Raw genomic sequence first — 20,826 nt, 5'->3', positions numbered from 1 at the left:
GGGCTGGCCGGCCCACAGCCCCTTCCCATGGCTGGCCCCACCCCCGATCAGCCCCCACCACTCTGATCAGCCTGTGGCCCCTCCCCACAACCAGCTCCACTCCAGATTGGGCCTCCCACACCAATCGGGGGTGGGGCTGGACAGCCAACCTCCCACAGCCCCTCCCCCAGCCGCTGACCCCCAATCAATTCCCCACCCCATTTGGGAGGCAGGGCCAGCTGGCCCACTGCCCACAGCCCCTCCCCATGGCCAGCCCCACCCATCACAAATTCGTGCACTGGGCCTCTAGTATGAATATGAATACACAAGCACTCTGCCAAAGTCATATCACTTCAGTCACTGTCACAATAAAAGGGAAAGCTAAATGAAAATGAAGGACATGACTTAATGTTAGAAGTGAGCCTGATAGGTTTTGATTCCCATTAACTTCCAGGATCTTTGCCACAGAAAGATCATCACTGTTATGAAAATAACTAGAGGCCTTGAAAGGAACTGTGGGCCTTAAGACTGTGGTGGGCACAGGGGTGGGTCTCAACCCATCCTCCATGCCCCTGCCCAGCCTCTCCCACCACAGCCCCCAGTCCCCTGTCTGCCGGCAGCCCCACTCCACACTGACGGCTCCTGCCCCACTTGCACCCGCGGCTGGGGCAGAGTGATTGGGGCCAGTGCCATCAGCAGGTGCCAGCAGTGGCTGCTACCCCGATCACCCCTCAGGAGCAGGAGGAGATGGAGAACCCCTGAGGCACAATCAGGGCCAGCAGCTGCCGCTCGCACCGGCTGACGGTGCTGAGTGATTAGGGCTGGCACCGGGTGCCAGCAGCAGGTGTGAGCAGCGGCTCTGGCACTGGCATTTTCAGTAACCACCAGAGGCTCACCCCGATGACAGTGACCAGTGCCCCGCCTTGGTCTGGTGCTCCCTCTCACCTGCTCCACCATCCTGCCGTGGCCGACACCCACCATGTTCTGTGCGCACCCCCTGGTGGTCAGCGCACGTCATAGCGATCAGTTGTTTGGTTGTTCTACCATTCGGTCTATTTGCATATTAGGGTTTTATATATATAGGTAATCAACAAGTATAAATTATTTATGAGACTAGACACAGATCTGTTTTGCTTATTGGTAATGTTGGAGCCAATAAAACATTAATAAATTAATGAACTATGCAACACTCTTTATAAGGCCTTTTAATCTTATATATTCATATAAGTTCCTTATAAACTTGTATAATACATATCTTCCACAAAACCAACAGTATAGCTCTCAACTGGGTGTTGAGAGCCAAGGGACTATAAAAATACATACACACTCTATGTATCTATATATGGTATATACTATGTATGTATGTATCTATCTATCTGTCTACCTACCTACTTATTTATCTCCCTACACACACAGCCCCTGCTTAATTAGTTAGCACAATGATTTTCTCTATAATATGTGTCCATTTTATTGGGAAATAAAAGAGGTTATTTGAGTTCAAATTTATAGTATTCATTCTTAAGCCATGCATCAAAAGTAACAACAACAAATTCATTAAAATGAACTTAATATGACTACAAAAAATTTAAATATGTTGATTGTGTAAAATTCTAAAGTTCATTGATTCACTACATCCAGAATGATTTTTCTAAAGCATGAATTTAATCATGTCCATTCCCTGAACAAACTGTCCTAAAACTAAAGTCCAGTTCTCTCAATATGGCTTTTTAATATGGCTTTTTAACTTCACAATCTCACCTTCGCTTACATATTAGTTTAAAGCTTGTTTCCTGGTCCCTTGAACTTTTTGCTCCATTTTTATCTGTAGCTCTTTGAGCCTGTCATTCTCTCTCTTACATCTGCATCTTTGAACATGACATTCCCTCTGTCTAGACATTTTCGACCTCGGTTCACCAGTTTGATCTCGCTTCTCCTTTAGATCTCATATTAGACTCATTCCTGGAAAGGCTTCCTGTCTGAATTAGGTGCTCCTTCTCTGTCCTCCAGTGCATCATATAGACCTATTGCCATCTGGCCTTAATGTCTGTTCATGTGCCTATATCCCCCACTAGGCTCTAAACTGCTTGAAAGCAAAGACTATGTTTTGTTCACTATTATATTCTTTGCACCTAGTGCTCGGCCCATAGTAAGTGCTCAATAAATATAAATTAAATAGGGAACAAGGAGCCAAATTAACTATGGGTGGTTTCTGAGCAAACTATCAGGTAGGAGTGAGTTAATTCCGATCTAAAGTTTCATTCACATTAAAAGTAACTGAGCCTCTGTCACTATACCTAGGTTCAAAGCCCAGTTCAGGACCTGCTTATCTACCTACAAAGAACTCCTACCCCACAGCTCTGTGCTGAAAACATTCTCAAAAGGTCACACTTGACAACGCATGATATGGCTTCAAAGAAAATACCCACCTCGGCTGTCTCTTCAGAGAAAGCTTGCAGAATGTCTGTCTGCCTGGTGTAGTTGCCATTGGCGTCCTGCAGACCTTGCAGGATGCGCTCCCGCAGAACCAGCACGGAGACCCGGAGCTGGTGCCAGAGGAGCTGCACCGCGTGGATGTCCACAATCACATTGACAGAGTAGGACAGCAGCTTCAGGGAGAACTCAGTCTCCAGGAGGGCATGGATTTGCTCAACATGATCAGAAATATCTTCGCAAATGTCCTGTAGTAGGGGGAAAAAAGCAAAGATAGGATGACTTATTTGCCAAAAGGTCACTTCTTCACCTGACACCAATCATCAGGGCCAACAGGTCAGGTGAGCACATGTTAGAGAGTGGGCCTTTGTTAGCTGCAGGCCATGTTCCTGGGCACTGGGCCTTCTGTGCAGACAGGTAAGTTGATCTTTTCCTAACCCACAAAAAGTCTGATTCTTTCATATACCAAAATTCTTTCAGATGCCAAGCTGAGAGGTCACCTCACAAATCCACTCTCTGTTCTCTTTATTTACAGTTTGTGATTCTGGCAAGTGAGCCAACAGCTATTCTTTTTGCTGGTGGCGAGCTCCATGGAACACACAGTGTTTCAGGATAGAGGCTTCATCCAGACACCAAGCATGAAGAAGGACGGGCTAGAATCTGTGTTTCATAGGAATCACCACCTATTGTCAATGAACCACAGGGTCTTCGATGTAAGGAACAACTGTCACATTCCCACAAGGAATGTTAATTCCTAAATTCATAATGGATGTCTAAATTTCATCCCATACTTTGCAAGCAGAATCACTCTTAAGAAGGAAAGCCAGAGAAACACCAAGGATGAAGAAAGACAAAATACAGTTTGTTCTGTAAGACCGAGACAATATAAATAGAAACATTACGAACACAAGGTTTCAATCTCTCCCACACATACTATTAAGCATGCAGACTTGGTGTCTGATACGGCACTTGCCCTTACAAGTTCCCAAACTCCACTGTGTCATCAGAGGCAGTTACATGGAATGAGCAGCATCAATAGGGATATTTATGTGAACAATTTGGGACCATCCAGGGGTCCTCAAACTTTTTAAACAGGGGGCCAGTTCACTGTCCCTCAGACCGTTGGAGGGCCGGACTATAGTTTAAAAAAAAAAAAAAACTATGAACAAATTCCTATGCGCACTGCGGGCCTGGGACAAGTCGGCTGCTAAGCAGGACAGGCAGCGGCACCCAGCGGGCTGGATAAATGTCCTTGGCGGGCCGCATGTGGCCCACGGGCCGTAGTTTGAGGACGCCTGCATTAAGCATTAAAATGATACAGATGTCAGCTGAATCTGCTCAGTTACCCATTTTTAGTGATGATCAGTGTTTGTTTTTTAAATGGATAATTTTTGGTAAGGCTAACATTTTAAGATAGCATTTGAGTTCGGAGCCCTATCATGAGTGTCAAAACAGTCATTCTATGCTGGAAACATAGCCTGCTGATTCCATGTAATTCAATTACTTGTTTTTAAAGAAAAACTAAAATGCAACCTTATTAAACAGTGTGTAAAAATAGGCCAAAAAAATCTACTGAAGAATGATAGAGAGTTGTTCTGAAATTTGAATATTAATTATTGTGCAACTCCAATAAATGCTCCAATATTAGTTCTTGAAACCCAAGAACCAAGATGCTTTGAGCATCTACTCCATTTATCCCTCACACCTCTTATTCCTGATACCTCAACCACCTCAAAGCACATGCCCTGCTCCTTTGCCCTCTCGGGATGCTCAGTTCTGTGTAGTACTGTGTTGCCTTAGAAAACTCCCCCCCCCCCATTGCTGACCGCTTCCAAATTCTCTGTTCTTTTCTGGCTAATAACCCCATTCCATTGTAAAAACACTCCTTTACTGCTTCACAGAAGAATCATGTAAATAATTGTGTTATCTACCTCCTGGTCTTACCAAACCCTGACTCTGCCCAAGGACCTTGCTTCCCTGTTGTCCTCCCAAGGGATGCTACCGATTAGCCCAGGCCTCACCTGAGAGATGGAAGGGTAGGGCTGATGGGGAAGGACAGGCCTCAGAGCTCCTTTGCCACTTTCTGATCATTACTCTTTTGCCCTCATACTAGCTCCCTTCTTCTCTAGTAGGTGCCTGCAGTCTACTAAAGCTTTACTTAAAATTTCCCATAATTCTACATGGATTTCATTCATTGTCTTATATTTCTTCTTCTGAGAAAAAAATGTTCTCCAGCAAGCTCATTCAGATGACTAAATCAAGAGATGTCTCAAAGACTAAGAAACCTATAATTACAAACTGAAGATAGTTTTTAAATGCCCTTCAAGCAATAACATTTTTACAGATACTCAAATTGTCCTTAGTCAATCCCATAATTATTAAGGATAGAAAGATAATTATTTCTGTTGTTTTTTTTTTTTCTTTTCAGCAAATGCCTTAAGTACCTGCTATGTACTAATCCATGTGCTGGGGCACACAAAGGTTATAGTTCCAGAGCCTGCTCCCTGGAGTTCCCTGGTTGGTAGGAGGTGGGGATGGAAATAAAAATTACAGCCAGGAAGGTAAGTGTTCACAGAGCGCACACAGAGGAGAAGGGAATAATTGTGCCCAGGGGGGCAAAGAGGAAGGGGGAAGAACACTCTTCTAAGAAAGTAACGTTAGGGTCTTGAAGGAGACAAACAAGGGGATGAGAAGAGCATTCTCGGGAGTAGCCAGTATCAGAGAGGTCTCCATAACTACGGACCTAGGATTTGGTACCAATGTCCTACACACAGTGTATTACACAGAACCCATAAAAGAAAAACATTCAACATCATCAAAATTTAAAACACTTGCTGTGCAAAAGATATTCTTTAAGAAAAGGAAAATATAAGCTACAGACCAGAAAAAACTATTTGCAAATCATATATCTACCAAAGGATTTATATCCAGACTATACCAGTATAAAGAACTTTCAACACAACAATAAGAAAACAACCAGCCCAATTATAAGATAGGCAAAAGACTTGAACAAAAATTTTAAGTGGATGTAATGATGGCAAATAAGCACATAAAAAAAAGTTTGTCCTCATTAACCTTTAGAGAAATGCAAATTAAAACCACAATGAGATACCACTGTGGTCCAATAGGTGTACACCTAGTGGAATGACTAGAATAAACAATTACCAAGGGGTGAAGAGTTCCAGAGCAGTTCCAGCTGCACTGCTGGTGGGAATGCAAAATGATTGTCACTGAGGAAAACAGTTTAGCAGTTTCTTAGGAAGTTGGAGATGCACTTACAATATGACCCAGCAATTCCATGCCTGGGTGTTTATACTAAAGAAATGAAAGCTTGGGTATACACAAAAATGAAAGGAAGGTCTACTCATAAACACCAAAACCGAGGTGACCTTCCGTGGGAAAATGGATAAACAAACTATGGAATATCTATACACTACACAGTCTCAAAAGGTTACACAGTGTACAATATATTTCCATTTATACACATTCTCAAAAGACAAACTGTGTTGATGAAGAATAGCTGAGTGACTGCCAGGGGTAGAGGTGGGGAGAGCATGAATACAGGTTGACAGCTTGAGGGAGTTTTTAAGGTGATGGGACTGTTCTTCACACTGAGTGTGGAGATAGTTACACAAATCTACACATGAGTTAAATTTGTAGACATGTACACCAAAGAAGAAAGTTAAAGTTTCTGATTGATAAATTTTCAAAAAACAACAGAAAAGAAAACCAATTTATAGTCTCTTATTAAATGCATATAAACATTTGTTTTGGGTCCCACACTCCCTCCAGGTTGTTGGAAATTATAAGGAGCACAGCTCTGAAGGTCACGGCACTACAGTCATCAGCCCGAATTCTATAGCTTCCACAGGATTTTCAGACAAATATAAAAGGAAACAAGGTTAAGCTGGAGCCCATCTCAAACAATCTACCCTCAAAGTTGAGTAAGACTTTTTTCCATAGATATTACTGTAATGTGGGTAAGTCAGACTCTCCATATTCTTGTTTAATTCACATACTCCACAGTAGCCCCTATAGCCTTCAGCATTACTCACACCATAAATCCATGAAGACATTATGTTGCCAGCTGCCCACTTCACTCAAACTTCTAGCTACGTTGTGGTCTCAAAACTGCAGCTGCTGCTGCCTGTCACCGAAACGGGAATCTTCGGTGGCTCCTGAAGTAGCCGGTACAACACTGACTTGACCTGAGACTGTTTACAAATAAACTCCAGCTGGATGAGTCAGTATTTTTCTTTATGTGTGAGAGGTGTCTTTTTTTGGTAAGATTGTTGTATATTTTGTAGTTGTGTCACTTCTTTCAGAAAGATAGAGCTGTTGAGATAACTGTTACGTATTTAACCAGGATGTCCAGTTGTCACTTACACAGTGGAGAAATGAGGGTCCCTTCCTGTGATTGTTCTAATCACTTACTGTCCTAATGCTGTGACCTTCTCAGCTCTTGTTAATTGTCCCCGGGAGGGGATCTGGTTGCTGCCTCATCATGAGGCCGCCATGCCTACTTCCAACAATTTATTTTTCAAAACATCTTGAAGATTTCCTCGTGAAATTCTTTGTCTGCTTGACATTCTGTAAAAGTGCCCCAAACTACCCGTCTCGAAGGTTCCTTGTGCATTTGGAAGGAAACCTGCCCTTCCAGCAACTTCCTCACCAGGGACTGAAGCAACACATGGCATCCCAGTTTCATGAACTCCCACAAATGCAGCCCCTCCACTTCTCTCCTCTTCTTCCTTCTTGACATGCATCCCCAAATGAGAAAACAGCAAATCTCCCCAACCCCTGCAACCGGACTCTCCACAGGCACAAACAGTAACTGCTTGGCATTTCTTCATTCATCTACAACCCTTTTTTTTTCTATCCCTACCTGTAAAAATAGGTACACTGTCTCAAAACACTCTTGCCTTAACATTTGTCTTACTGCAGGACACATTCCAATGGTATTCTTTAAACACACACACACACACACACACACACACACACACACACACACACACACAAACATCATCAAAATGTCCATACGACCCAAAGCAATCTATAAATTCAATGCACTTCCCATTAAAATACCAACGGCATATTTCATAGACCTAGAACAAACTTTCCAAAAATTCATCTGGAATAAAAAAAAGACCCCGAATAGCCACAGCAATCCTGAGAAAGAAGAACAAAGTAGGAGGGATCTCAATACCAGATATCAAGCTGTATTACAAAGCCACTGTTCTCAAAACAGCCTGGTACTGGCACAAGAACAGACATGTAGATCAATGGAATAGAATAGAGAACCCAGAAATCGACCCAAATCACTATGCTCAATTAATATTTGACAAAGGAGGCATGAACATACAATGGAGTCAAGACAGTCTCTTCAATAAATGGTGTTGGGGAAATTGGACAGATACATGCAAAAAAATGAAACTAGACCACCAACTTACACCATACACAAAAATAAACTCAAAATGGATACAGGACTTAAGCATACGATGGGAAACCATAAAAATACTAGAGGAATCCACAGGCAGAGAAATCTCAGACATATGCCGAAGCAATTTCTTCACTGATACTGCTCCTAGGGCAATGGAAACTAAAGAGAAAATAAACAAATGGGACTATATCAAAATAAAAGCTTTTGCACAGCAAAGGAAACCATCAATAAAACAACAAGAAAGCCCACTGCATGGGAGAACATATTTGCCAATGATATCAACGATAAGTGTTTAATCTCCAACATTTACAGGGAACTCATACAACTTAACAAAAAGAAGATAAAACAACCCAATCAAAAAATGGGCAACTGACCTAAATAGATACTTTTCAAAAGAAGACAGAAGGAAGGCCAAGAGACATATGAAAACATGCTCAAAGTCACTAATTATCAGAGAGATGCAAATCAAAACAACAATGCAGTATCATCTCACACCTGTCAGAATGGCTATAATCAACAAATCAACAAATGACAAGTGCTGATGAGGATGCGGAGAAAAAGGAACCCTCATGCACTGCTGGTGGGAATGCAGACTGGTGCAACCACTGTGGAGAACAGTATGGAGTTTCCTCAAAACACTAAAAATGGAACTCCCATTTGACCCAGTGATCCCACTTCTAGGAATATATCCCAAGAAACTAGAAACACCAATCAGAAAGGATATATGCACCCCTATGTTCATAGCAGTACAATTCACCATAGCTAAGATTTGGAAACAGCCTAAGTGCCCATCAGCAGATGAGTGGATTAAAAAACTGTGGTACATCTACACAATGGAATACTACGCTGTGGTAAAAAAGAAGGAGTTCTTACCATTTGCAACAACATGGATGGAGATAGAGAGCATTATGCTACCTGAAATAAGCCAGGAAGAGAAACATAAATATCACATGATCTCACTCATTTGTGGAAAATAATGAACAACATAAACTGATGAACGAAAACAGATCCAGAGACAGAGAAACATCAATCAGAACGTCAAACCTCAGGGAAGGTAGGGGAGGGTGGGGGTAAGGGGGAAGAGATCAACCAAAGGACTTATATGCATGCATGTAAACCTAATCAATGGACACAGACTACAGGGGGGTGGGGGCATCAGTGGGGGGTGGGGGGTAATGGGGGAATAAGGACACATATGTAATACCTTAATCAATAAAGAAATTAAAAATTAATTAATTTTTTAAAAAAACACAAAGTAAAGCCAACTTTTAAAAGATAGGTCTCCTTGCTCCTTTTTTTCACTTCCATCTTTTTTCCGTCAGAGTTTCAGAAATCTTGAATCCCTGTCTTATCCAAAGCATACCACTACATTGAGAATGAAAAGTTTTCATGCTCTAAAGATAGTAAGCAAAAGAGAAGTAAATATAAGATGTATTTGGGGTACATATTTAAGTCTCACTGAAAAATGCCGTGTCATCATGACTGCTCATTTTGTTTACTGGCAATTATAGAAATAAATAAAGAAAAGTGTCTTTGCCCATCCATATGCTCACCACATGTGTGTGTATTCATTAGGAAAAAGCTGAGAGGAGACTCTTACCTAATACATGTACTTTATATTTTAAAATACAGATCAAGGGAACACCAGTCACTTGTTCAAAACAAAACACCTAGTAAATGAACCTTTTGAACTAAAACTTGCAACTTTATACAAAAACATCCTATTGCAGACTATTGTCATCTTCACTTGGTTATCAAAACTGTACTTTCTCCAAAAGACAGATTGATGGATGTTCCTATGACAGAGTATTTTTATTTTCCCAAAAGTAGACACTCCCCCCTCTTTCCCTTCCTCTAATACGGGGATTTTCAACATTTTTCATCTCATGGCACACATAAACTAATTACTAAAATTCGATGGCACACCAAAAAATATATTTTTTGCAGATCTGACAAAAAATAGTTATAATTTTTATTCATTCATACCAGACAGCTAATGTTGTGTGGGTTGTTGTCATTTTTTTTTCAACCTAAGGGAAAAGAGGTCAGTGCCCCTGACTAAATAGTCTGGTATTGCATGTTTTAAAAATCCTTGTGGCATGCCAGTTGAAAGTCGCTGCTCTAGCAAGTACACTTTCTAACGGTCCTAGTTTCTTGTTTGTCACACTGAGAATGACAGGATGAAGTGCGGTGGGAGAGAGGCTGAGACTTTTTAAGATCATCACATTACTTCTCTTCAAAGTTTCAAGAATTCTATGGTTATAAACAGTGTTTATCCTTTTAAATTGCTAAAACTCTGGAAGTGTGAGAGCTGAAGTGACATTATTTATGTGGAAATGACTTTGGTGATATCATTAGCTATTACTTGCCCATCTCCCTGATTAAACTGTAGCTTTCTGGAAGCGAGAAATCATGTCACACTGCTGGGACACTACCATGCATCTGGGCAGTGTTCAAATGATGTTTTTGGAATTAGAGTCAATCAGATAAAATATTGTGTTTCGCCGAAACCGGTTTGGCTCAGTGGATAGAGCATCGGCCTGCAGACTGAAGGGTCCCGGGTTCGATACTGGTCAAGGGCATGTACCTTGGTTGTGGGCACATCCCCAGTGGCAGGTGTGCAGGAGGCAGCTGATCGATGTTTCTCTCTCATCAATATTTCTAGCTCTCTATCCCTCTCCCTTCCTCTCTGTAAAATATCAATAAAATATATTTAAAAAAATATATTGTGTTTCACAAGTCAAAGTGAAATTCCTAAAATGCAAGTCCTAGTTTAGTTTTGTTGTATCATAAATCAGCGAGATAGATATGAGATGCCTTAATGAGCCAATTAATTAGGAGTCATTTATTGCACACGGCCCAGAGGTAGGTGTTTCTTCCAAATCTCTGAGCGAAGACACAGAGGAAGTTTCCAGTATTTATACCTTTCGGGCTCTTTGCAGATTTTACAAAGAGCTCTGTGTGAGTTATTGTTACAGACAGTTTGTAATCTTGGATACATAAAGAACAAATATTTGGCATGAGAATATGGGAATTATTATCAGTATTAGTCCATTATGTTAGATGGCTAGCTTGCAAAGTCAGTTAAGTTTTTATCTTTTTCTATTATTTAAACTAAAACAGTTATTTTATAGAATAAGAGACTGTCTACAAATGACAGAGTTTACCAAACAAGGGACTATCTAAAAATAGCAGAGAATTTCAAGCAGCAGTTTTTATAGAAGATGGAGGTTACTATGCTTCAGTTTCCTAAGTGTATCCTTGCTAATCAGCACTCAATCAGCAAAAGTCACTGAAATCCTATCATCTGTTTTGATTAGGATTGGTGCCGAAAAGCAGTGGATTTGGGAGAGTGACGATGGTAGAAAGAGGAGGATGAAAATGCTGACTACAGACTTGGAAGGCCTCATACATCTATTTTCAGACTCTGAAAGAAAGGACCAAGTCCAAATTCTGTCTGGCCATGCCTGGCCACATCCAAATCTGGATTGTTCTGTTTTCCATGATTTGAATTTGTTAGTATAGAATTGTCATTTTAAAAGCTTCAGAGGACTCACTGACTGAGATATCACTTTAAATTCCTAATCCCAGGCTTTGCCATAAGAGAGGAAGAACCCTGAGCAAAAAGATGAGAGAAAATCTGACCATTGCTATTGCGCACTGGAGAAAATGTTTTTCTAATTGAGCTATTGCCTAGTCACATTCACATTTAGTGTTCTACGTGACAACAAGGCAAAAGTTCGTTCACTAATGAAAATCACACCTATGACACCAACTCTCTGAAATTCCTCTGATCTGTACTTCCCCTCAGATATTGTCATAAAACTGACTTCGTGTAGAAACAGGCAGGGAAGTCACGGTGGCTCTCACTTCACAGTGTGCTTGCTACTCATGCAGATTCCAGGGCTGCTCCTTTTGAAGAGAGATGGGACCAAGGGACTTGCATTTTCTGAAACCTGCAGTCACCACGATGCTGGTGTTCTAGACACCACATGTTAAAACACACTAAGCCAGAAACAGGCCATCTAGTCTGACTCTACCTGAAACGAAGCTCCACGCAAGCCTGCTGCTGCTACACAACTGTAAGAACAAAACCGCCCAGCAACCTGGAGGGTAGCCCGCTGCTGACAGGACACAGATGTCTTTGCAGGAGGACTTACATTCTTTGTGTCCAGAACACAATTTTCCACAACGGTGTTTATCCACCGCGGACAGTGTCGTGATCAGCTCTAGGCAGCATCAGCTTCGTGAGTTTCTCTGATGGGCTTCCTTCTTTCCTGTGTTGTGGTTTTGTTTTGTTTTTACACTTTTATTATAGAATGAAACAGATACAAAATATCACACAAAAACCCATAGCTTAGTAAATTAAGATAAGGTAAGCAGCCTTGCAGCAGCTACCCATGTCAAAAACTAGAACTTGGCCAGCCACCCCCGCAGTGCCTCCCTGTGCCCCTCCCCATCACAGACCCTCCATCCCTCCAAAAGTGACTGCCATCCAGATCTGCAGAGCAATCACTTTCTTGTATCTCTACTGATTCATCACCCAAGTAAGCATGCCTGGATACTACAATTTACTTTTGGTCAGTTTTTCACTTGGTATGTCTTTTAAGTCTTTTTTTAATCTACAGATTCCATCTATATTCTTTTCTTTTTAGTATAATGTATCCATTAAGGATCCTGGGGCATTAGACCTGCAGAGTTTCCCACAATTTGGATGTGTTGGTTGCAGCTGCATGAAGCATTCAGTGTGCTGGTTCCTCAGATCTCTTTACTTTCTACAAACTGGCAGCCAGATATAGAGGCCTGATTTGTCTCAGGTTCAATTTCTTTGACAAAACTGTAAGTAGGATTGTGTTGTTATTTTTTAGTTTTTTATCTTACGTTTTTAAATATGTTTTTATTTATTTTAGAGAGAGGAAGGGAGAGGGAGAGAGAAATAGAAATATTGATCACACCCCCTACCAGGGATCGAGCCTGCAACCCGAATGGGTGACCTCTTAGTGCATGTGCCGATGTTCAACCATTGAGCCACACCAGCCAGGCAGCAGTATGTTCTTTTATCAAGAGGCATTTACCTTTGGTTTTTGCTCCTTCTTGATAGCTGCCATCAACTATTTTGGTAGTTACTGCTCTGTGCCTAATACTGTTAATAAATATATGGGGTTACAAAGTGATGACACTCTCATTTCTTCATTTTGCTTTCATTCATTAGCTGGAATAACTTTATCAGAAGAGGCTTTGCTTTATCAACTATTTGTTACAGTGATATAATTCATAAAGGAAAATTACTGACAAATTATTTTCTTTACACAGTGTTCAAGATAATGAATTGGTTCCCTGTCACCTTCAAAAGGTAACCAGCCAGCTGGTTTACTTAATATCAGTGTGTTCTCATAGATTTAAACGTAATTGATGGGTTTTGATCCACTGCAATTCTTAACCTTATTGAAGTTCAGACTGTCCATCTTTGGTCAGTCGGATGGCCTTCAATCTGACTAGGCTGGCTAGCCTAGTAGCCTTTGGTAGCTTCTTTGCCATCTTATACATTGTCAGGCTTGAAATCAGCCACTTTTCTAAGAAGCTTTAGTTTCCTTTAATGGAAAATACTTTCCAAACTACCATCTGGGGAGTAGGGATGCTCATTACTACTGGGTTAGTCATTGTTTTCTATGATTTTATAATTAACCGAGCTAGGAAGTATGCATATTTAAAAATGAAACACCTTATGAATTCATAACTGGTATTTCCAATTCAAATTAATGACTATAGGGTTTTCACCTAACATCCTTCTATACAATATCTGTAGCCCCTTTCTTCTGTTCCAGAATCCTGGTTCTCAAGAACACAGTGGGTGATAGAACTAGAAGACCCCATAGCAACTCATTTGTTTTATCTCACGTTATACATATGATGCTTTCATCATAATAGTACTAATACTACCCTAAAACTACTACTAATACTGTCCCTGAAGCAAATGACTAGGACAGGCATTTATAAGATACCTGCTCAAGGTGCCTTTTGTTACCACAGAAGAGAACAAGGTGACCTTTGGTTTGTCTTTAAGTGGTTTTTGAGAGAATAGAACTTATACCATAGTCTCCCATTTACTACACTTCATATGACAATTTAAACACTTGGCATGTTGTAGGTTCATTTATTATCTGCAAAGTCCTTTGAGAAGGAAATCAAACAGAAGCCTCAAGAAAAATAGGACTGTGAACCACACGACCACTAGTTTTCTTCCTGGGAGGGAAAGCTCTTCGGTTTTCGAAGGCATGCCCTGAGAGGCTTCCTGCCTCAGCAGATCCCCCTAGTCCAATGGTTGGCAAACTCATTAGTCAACAGAGCGGCAAACCGCAGCGGCTCGCGAGCCGGGGTTTGCCAACCACTGCCCTAGTCTTTGCAGACCTCGCAGAATATGCAGAAGAACAAAAACCAATGAAGATGCTACCAACAATATACCAACGAAACTGCACCATCACATGAGTGCTGAGTGTGCCTGGTAAAGCACTTGTTTTCTTTCCAATATAGCAACTAAGGGCATAGGATCACTCCTATTACCTATTAGTTTAGGGCTGTCCCATGATGAACATGACTTTTCTCTTTTAAAGAAATGGAAAGTGATGATCTCTTCATTTACCATCTCATACGAAAAAGTTATACAATTTATATATTTGCTTTGTTTGTTCAGTTGTCTACCTGTCGTTTCTGTCTACTTCTATGAAGTCTGTCTGCCTTAGGAAATTCCTGTCTGGCAAGCACTGCATTTTTAGATTTTGCTTCATAGGGTATTAATACATGCTGAGTTTAGTGATACTGAATTCACAAATCATGAAAATAGAAGTTTGAAGATTATCATGAGAAAGAATAAATTAATCACAAGATGTATCTAGATTAATCTGCACCAGGCTGAGTGTCAGAAAGTCTGAGTTCTTGGCCCTGGTGGGTACTTATTATCACTCCCAATAGATCACCAAACCTATTTCCTCATCTACAAAGACAGTGCTGGATGAATGATCTCTATTCTCAAGTGCTAAGATTTTTTGGTGTCCTTTCCTCTTTTATTTTGTATACCCTTCATATAATGTATACCCGGAGCTTCAGTTACTCAGAAGCTTTTGTGTGTCTCTGAAAATCCTTGTAATATGACTGTTATTTCCTACCTGTAGTAGAATGAGTACTAGATTTGGAATCAGGAGACCTGAGACCAGTCCTGGGGATATTGAAAGGTATCTCTCTGGCTCCTGCAAGTGACCTTGCCACAAGATCTAAAATAACAGCCCAGATCCACACCAACAGACTGAGAAGGGAAGATCGTTGCAAATGAGGGCCAAGACTCCATCCTTCCACCCCAGGACTAATGCCTGAGGAGCCCCTTTGGTGGTGTTTTCCTTAGTAACCATGGTAGAGTTGACCCATTACTCGTCCACCTCTTATTTCCCAGCTGCCAGCAAACACACACACACACACACACACACACACACACCTATGAGGCTCATTTTCATCTGCCTATACCACTCACTACTCTCTCTTCATTTCAGTTATTTAAGATTTTATTTTCTAAAATATTATAAATACCTTTTAGCAATTTAGATTTATTTCTGGGAGAGGAAAATTTTCCAGTATCTCTCTTGAAATTTTTTGGAGCATTTCAAATTATAAATAATCTTAGGAGCTCATTTATAAATGTTTTCTCTTGACCTATTCATAAATATGTATTATATTGGGGGGAAATGTTTAAAATGAAAGTTCTATTTTGGATTTCATTGCTGACTCATGGTGTGACCTTGGAAAGGTCAACCTCTTTCTTAGATGTACTCTTCATATATTTAGATCACTAAGACCATGACACAGCTTCTAAGGATGTGTTTCTATGTCTTCCTCCCCCACATAAATACCCACAGCAACTAGCTTGGCAGTTGATTTGTATTTAGACACCTACAACATGCTTGTGGGAGGCTTACATTATAGACACAAGCTTTTAGTCTCATATCCAAGCATCCAGAAGAGGAAATGGGACCTCAAAGGATCAAGTCCTTGACCAATTCCAGAGGCTATGGTCAAGACACTGTAAATGAGATAATAACTAATCCAGATTCTGAAGCCAATGCTACCCTTTCATGTAAGGCAGACAGGGATGCATGTCATCAATTAACCTTCTAGAAAGCTCCTATTGCCTTCCAGTGACCCAATAATTTCACTCCTAAGAATATCTATTGAGGCAATAATGGATTTACCTATTGAAATGCTATCACAGAGTTGTACATAATGTACAGAGTTGTGAAAGTTTTTAATAACCAAAAGATCAAAAAAGAGGAGATTATTTTAAAAGATTTGGTAATCCATATAATGAAAATTACACAGATGCTAAAAATTATGTTGCAAAATATAATGAATGGCATTGGATATTCAAGACATATTGTTAATTGAGAAAAAGTAAGTTAAAGAGTTATATTAAAAATTACAGCTATGTATACTCAGAAAGAACTAAAAAATATGTCAAAGCTGTTCATAGTATTTTCTCTAAGTGGCAGATTACAAGTGACTTTTTTTAAAATTTAAATCCTCACCCAAGAATATTTTTCCATTGATTTTTAGAGAGAGTGAAAGGGAGGAGGAGAGACAGAATGAAGAGAAACATCGATGTGAGAGAGTCACATCAATTGTTAGCCTCCTGCACACGCCACAACCAGGGCTGGAGATGGAGCCTGCAACCAAAGTACTTGCCCTTGACCGGAATCAAACCCAGGACCCTTCAGTCCACAAGCGATGCTCTATCCACTGAGTCAAACCGGCTAGGGCAGTGGTCGGCAAACTCATTAGTCAACAGAGCCAAATATCAACAGTACAACGATTGAAATTTCTTTTGAGAGCCAAGTTTTTTAAACTTAAACTTCTTCTAAAGCCACTTCTTCAAAATAGACTCGCCCAGGCTGTGGTATTTTGTGGAAGAGCCACACTCAAGGGACCAAAGAGCCGCATGTGGCTCGCGAGCTGCAGTTTGCCAACCACGGGGCTAGGACACAAGTGATTTTTAATGTACTGTTTGCATTGTTTTAAATTTATTCCACTAGAAATTTCTTTTGTGAAAAAATGTAAAAGTTAAACAATAACAAAAAATAAAGTTATTTCCCATGGTGAAACAACAGTCAAGGAATGTAGGTCAAACTATGCACAGTAATTAATATAAAGTACAATATCAAGGTGATTGATTATCACTGTCAAAGCAACACGATCCTCAGACTCCCAGCATTCTTTCTGTGTAGGGAGAGACTGGTCCCTTCATTCATAGCCATACTATCATCATTCTCTTACAGCTTTGTCAGGTGGCCAGCTGCTATTAGCCAGGTACTAACAGATGAATAATGTATCATTAACAGCTGGGTATTAAGATGTTTAACTCTGATTTGCTTTGATTTTTTTAAGTTTATCACACTTGAAATAAAGACATAGGTAAACGAAAGATATTAAACACCTGAAATGAATAGAAATGTAAATATCACTCATCTTCTCTCCTTTTTAATGAAATTGATTGATTTGTCCAAGATTATGACTGACTAGATCATCAATACCCTTCTACATTTTTACACAAACCCAAAAGGGAGGAGTGTTTCTCAGGGAAGATTCAATGTCTTGAAAAAATAAGACATTCTTTATCTCCAGGAGTGACCTCAATACCCTAGGATTAAGAATCTTCCACTTTCAAACTGCTATGGCCTTTGTGTAATTACCAGAGAATTGAAGGCGTCTAAAAAGAACTCAGCCCAGCCAGTATGCCTCAGTTGGTTGAGTGTCATCCATATACCAGGAGGTCGCCTTTGATTCCTGGTCAAAGCACATGCCCAGGTTGCAGGTTTAATCCCCAGTATGGGGTGTGCAGGAGGCAGCCAATTGATGTTTCTCTCTCACTGATGTTCCTACCTCTCTCTCCATCTCCCTTCCTCTCTGAAATCAATAAAAATATGTTAAAAATAAAATAAAAAATAAAGAGGACTCAGTGTTCCCTTGGGGATATACTTTACACAACTAAAATTTCAGTCCTTCACAATTGCTTATGAATTACTGAAACATATAACTTTTGCTAATTGACTTACATGAACTTTTTTGTTTGCTTCCATCAACCAAATACTTTATACTGTGAATTTGTTTTATTTTTGTGCTCATCCCTTCATCCTCAAATCAAAAAGAGCAAAATGCATACATCTAACATGTTAATGCTGAGCATCAGGGCCTAAATTAAAACATAGAATTCAGCTTATATCTTAGTTTAAAAAATCCATTTTGGTATTTTGCCTCCTCCATGCTTGACTGACTCTCCATATTGGAACTACTCTTCAGCAAGCACGACACATACAGAGCACGACGAAAGTTATTGAATTCCAATAATGTGGTTTTAAATCGACCCTCATTGCCCTTTTCCAGAGGCCCCTTTGGGAAATAAAAATAGATCAAAGTAATGTATCTGACTACCAAGTGCAGCAACCATCCATTATTAATGCCCCAATGACACACCACAATGGAGGATGAAGGATCCATTCAAACAGTTTCTGTAACACTGACTCGGCTCTTTAAAGAACATGGTACTTTACTTTTGAAATCAGCAACCAGCTAAGAAACAAATTCAATTTCAATGCACTTTGCAAACCTCCAGATTAATTTTACCTATAAAATCATTTTTAACCTTATTGCTTACTTAGATTGACTATAAACTTAGTGAGGAAGAACTTTTTCCCTCTGATTACACACACAGAATTCCATTCATCTCAAATAAGGAGAAGGGTTTCAGAAAGATCACAAAAGGAAAAGCAGAACCCAATAAATGAGCTCTGAGCAAGCCCAAATATCAACTAAGCCTCAGGTCATTCCTTTCAACATTTATTCTGGGACTAATAAGCTCCATCTGACGTATCCTAAGTCTTACGCCTCTGTACCCAATTTAATATCAGACAGAAAATACCTTGTAGGTTTCTAGCAAAAATTCAGATGTGTACAAGTAAATTAATAATGACTAATAAAATTAAAGAAACAGTGAAAGGGGTGAATGAGCTGGAGATGCAGAAAATAAGAATAAGAAAATACTACAAGAGAGATTTACAAGATTAACACAGCATATTATATCTCTACTAGAGGCCAGATGCATGAAATTCATGCAGGGAAGGGGGGGTTTGTGGGGGGCGGTGTCCCTCAGCCTGGCCTGCACCCTCTTGCAATCCGGGACCCCTCACTTGAACCGCCCACCTGCCCGCTTGCTCCTTACTGCTTGGCTCACTGCTCCTCAGCTCTGAGCAGCTCCCACCACCACCACTGCACTCGCCAGCCATGAGCCCTGCTTCTGGCTGAGCGGCGCTCCCACTGTGGGAGCGCACTGACCACCAGGGGTAGCTCCTGCATTGAGCATCTGCCCCCTGGTGGTCAGTGCACGTCATAGCGACCGATTGTTCTGGTTGTCCGGTCGTTCCGCCTAACAGTATTTTGGACCTTACCTACTTTCCTAAAAGTGGGGGGGGGGGGCAGGGAGTAGGGTTTGAAGGTGGTTTTTAAATAGTATACTATTAAGAGTTTTTTAAGAAACAACAGAAGGAAAAATGATGAATAAGAAACTTAAAATGAGATAGTTGCTGCACTGAAGCACTCAGTTTAGTACTATAGAAGGAGAAAATATGTGGCCAGAAATAAATGGCTAAAGGCAAAGACCTGTTGTAGGAAATTAGAGACACATGGAATTATCTGTAATTAATACAAGAGGATAGCAGTAGATGATTTCTGAGTAGAAAAAACTAAAGACCTGGTACACCCAAACAGGAAGATCTTGTTTCTTTAGAATTGCATAACATCTTTGTAAAAATAATTCAGACTCTGAGTGGAAGGCAAAAGCAAGGTTCGGCTGAAAGAAACAGATACAGAGAGGCCTACTTTGGAAAGAGCTGAATTCCAATTTAAAAAAAAAAAAAAAAAGGTAGACAACAAGGAAATTTCTAAAGAAAATGTATCTCTGGAACCAGCAAAAAGTGAAGTCTATAATTAAACTTTGTCCATGTTGCTTGTCCATTTACACCATATGGAGGATTTGTATTCCAGAATTGGTCACACAAAGGTCTCGAAGATTCTCACACTCCAAGCGGAGAGTAGAAGGTATGTGTAGGATGACATGGTCCACAGGGACCTCTCTTCCTCCCTTCTCCCGTAGGTTGGTGCAAAGGTCAAGACCATCAGTGACCCCGAGGAGCCCTCGGTATTAAAAAGGCCCCCAGGGTTTCATCAAAGAGCAGCAAAGAATGAGGATTTGATTGTCTAGCTTGACTCCGGTGATTTCCCTCAGCTGGAGTGGACATGAAAGAATAAGTGGGTGCTGCTTTGAAGTAACATTCTGTCATTAATGTTCACAGACAAGAGACCATTCCTGATATTGGAAAAGGCAGCTCAGCACCTAATTATAATAGCATTCGTTCATTACAGAAAGAACAGGTCTATCTTAGGGGTAACTACTGGTACAGACACAGCTTAAGATCTATGATTAGGCTATGAGTGGTAGAACACAAGCTGAAAACCACTGTGTGAGTAGAAAGTAAAGCACATAAATAAAATACACCCAAACATTTCTGGAGAATAGGATTGTAGGTAATTTTTTTCATCATGTATGTTGCTCTATGTTTATTTATATATTACAATTTATTATAAGGAATATGAAATACGTTTTCAAAAAATAATTTGTTGGGGTTTGCTTGCTTATTTGCTCTTCAGCACATACACAAAGCTCCTGCCTTTTAAAAATTGGAGGCAATGCTGAAGCAGAAAGGCTTGGTCAGTAGTAGTCATAGAAGAGCTGGGCAGAGAGAGGGAACAATCGCACAAAGGCTTTTGTGTAAGGGCCCTGGAATCTAGATGGTCACGAGCGAGCGCCAGATCCCTCCGTAGGTGCTCTGCCCACAGAGTTATCACAGCCAAGTCCTTACCCACAAACTCACCCCAAACTTCCT

The 20,826-nt window shown here is 40.5% G+C and overlaps 1 protein-coding gene across 3 annotated transcripts in view; it reads right to left on the bottom strand.

Moving 5' to 3' along the window:
* AKAP6 (A-kinase anchoring protein 6) overlaps positions 1-20,826 on the bottom strand; it is a 495,085-nt gene that overhangs the window by 298,209 nt on the left and 176,050 nt on the right. For all 3 annotated transcript variants that reach the window (XM_080685020.1, XM_080685019.1, XM_080685021.1), the window contains exon 3: positions 2,406-2,657. In XM_080685020.1, coding sequence (XP_080541146.1) covers positions 2,406-2,657 — 252 coding nt within the window. The remainder of the gene's footprint in view (positions 1-2,405; positions 2,658-20,826) is intronic.

This window comes from Plecotus auritus (genome assembly GCF_963455305.1).
Source record: "Plecotus auritus genome assembly, chromosome: 1".
Classification (NCBI taxonomy): Eukaryota; Metazoa; Chordata; class Mammalia; order Chiroptera; family Vespertilionidae; genus Plecotus; species Plecotus auritus.
This window is presented reverse-complemented; position numbering and strand designations above follow the sequence as displayed.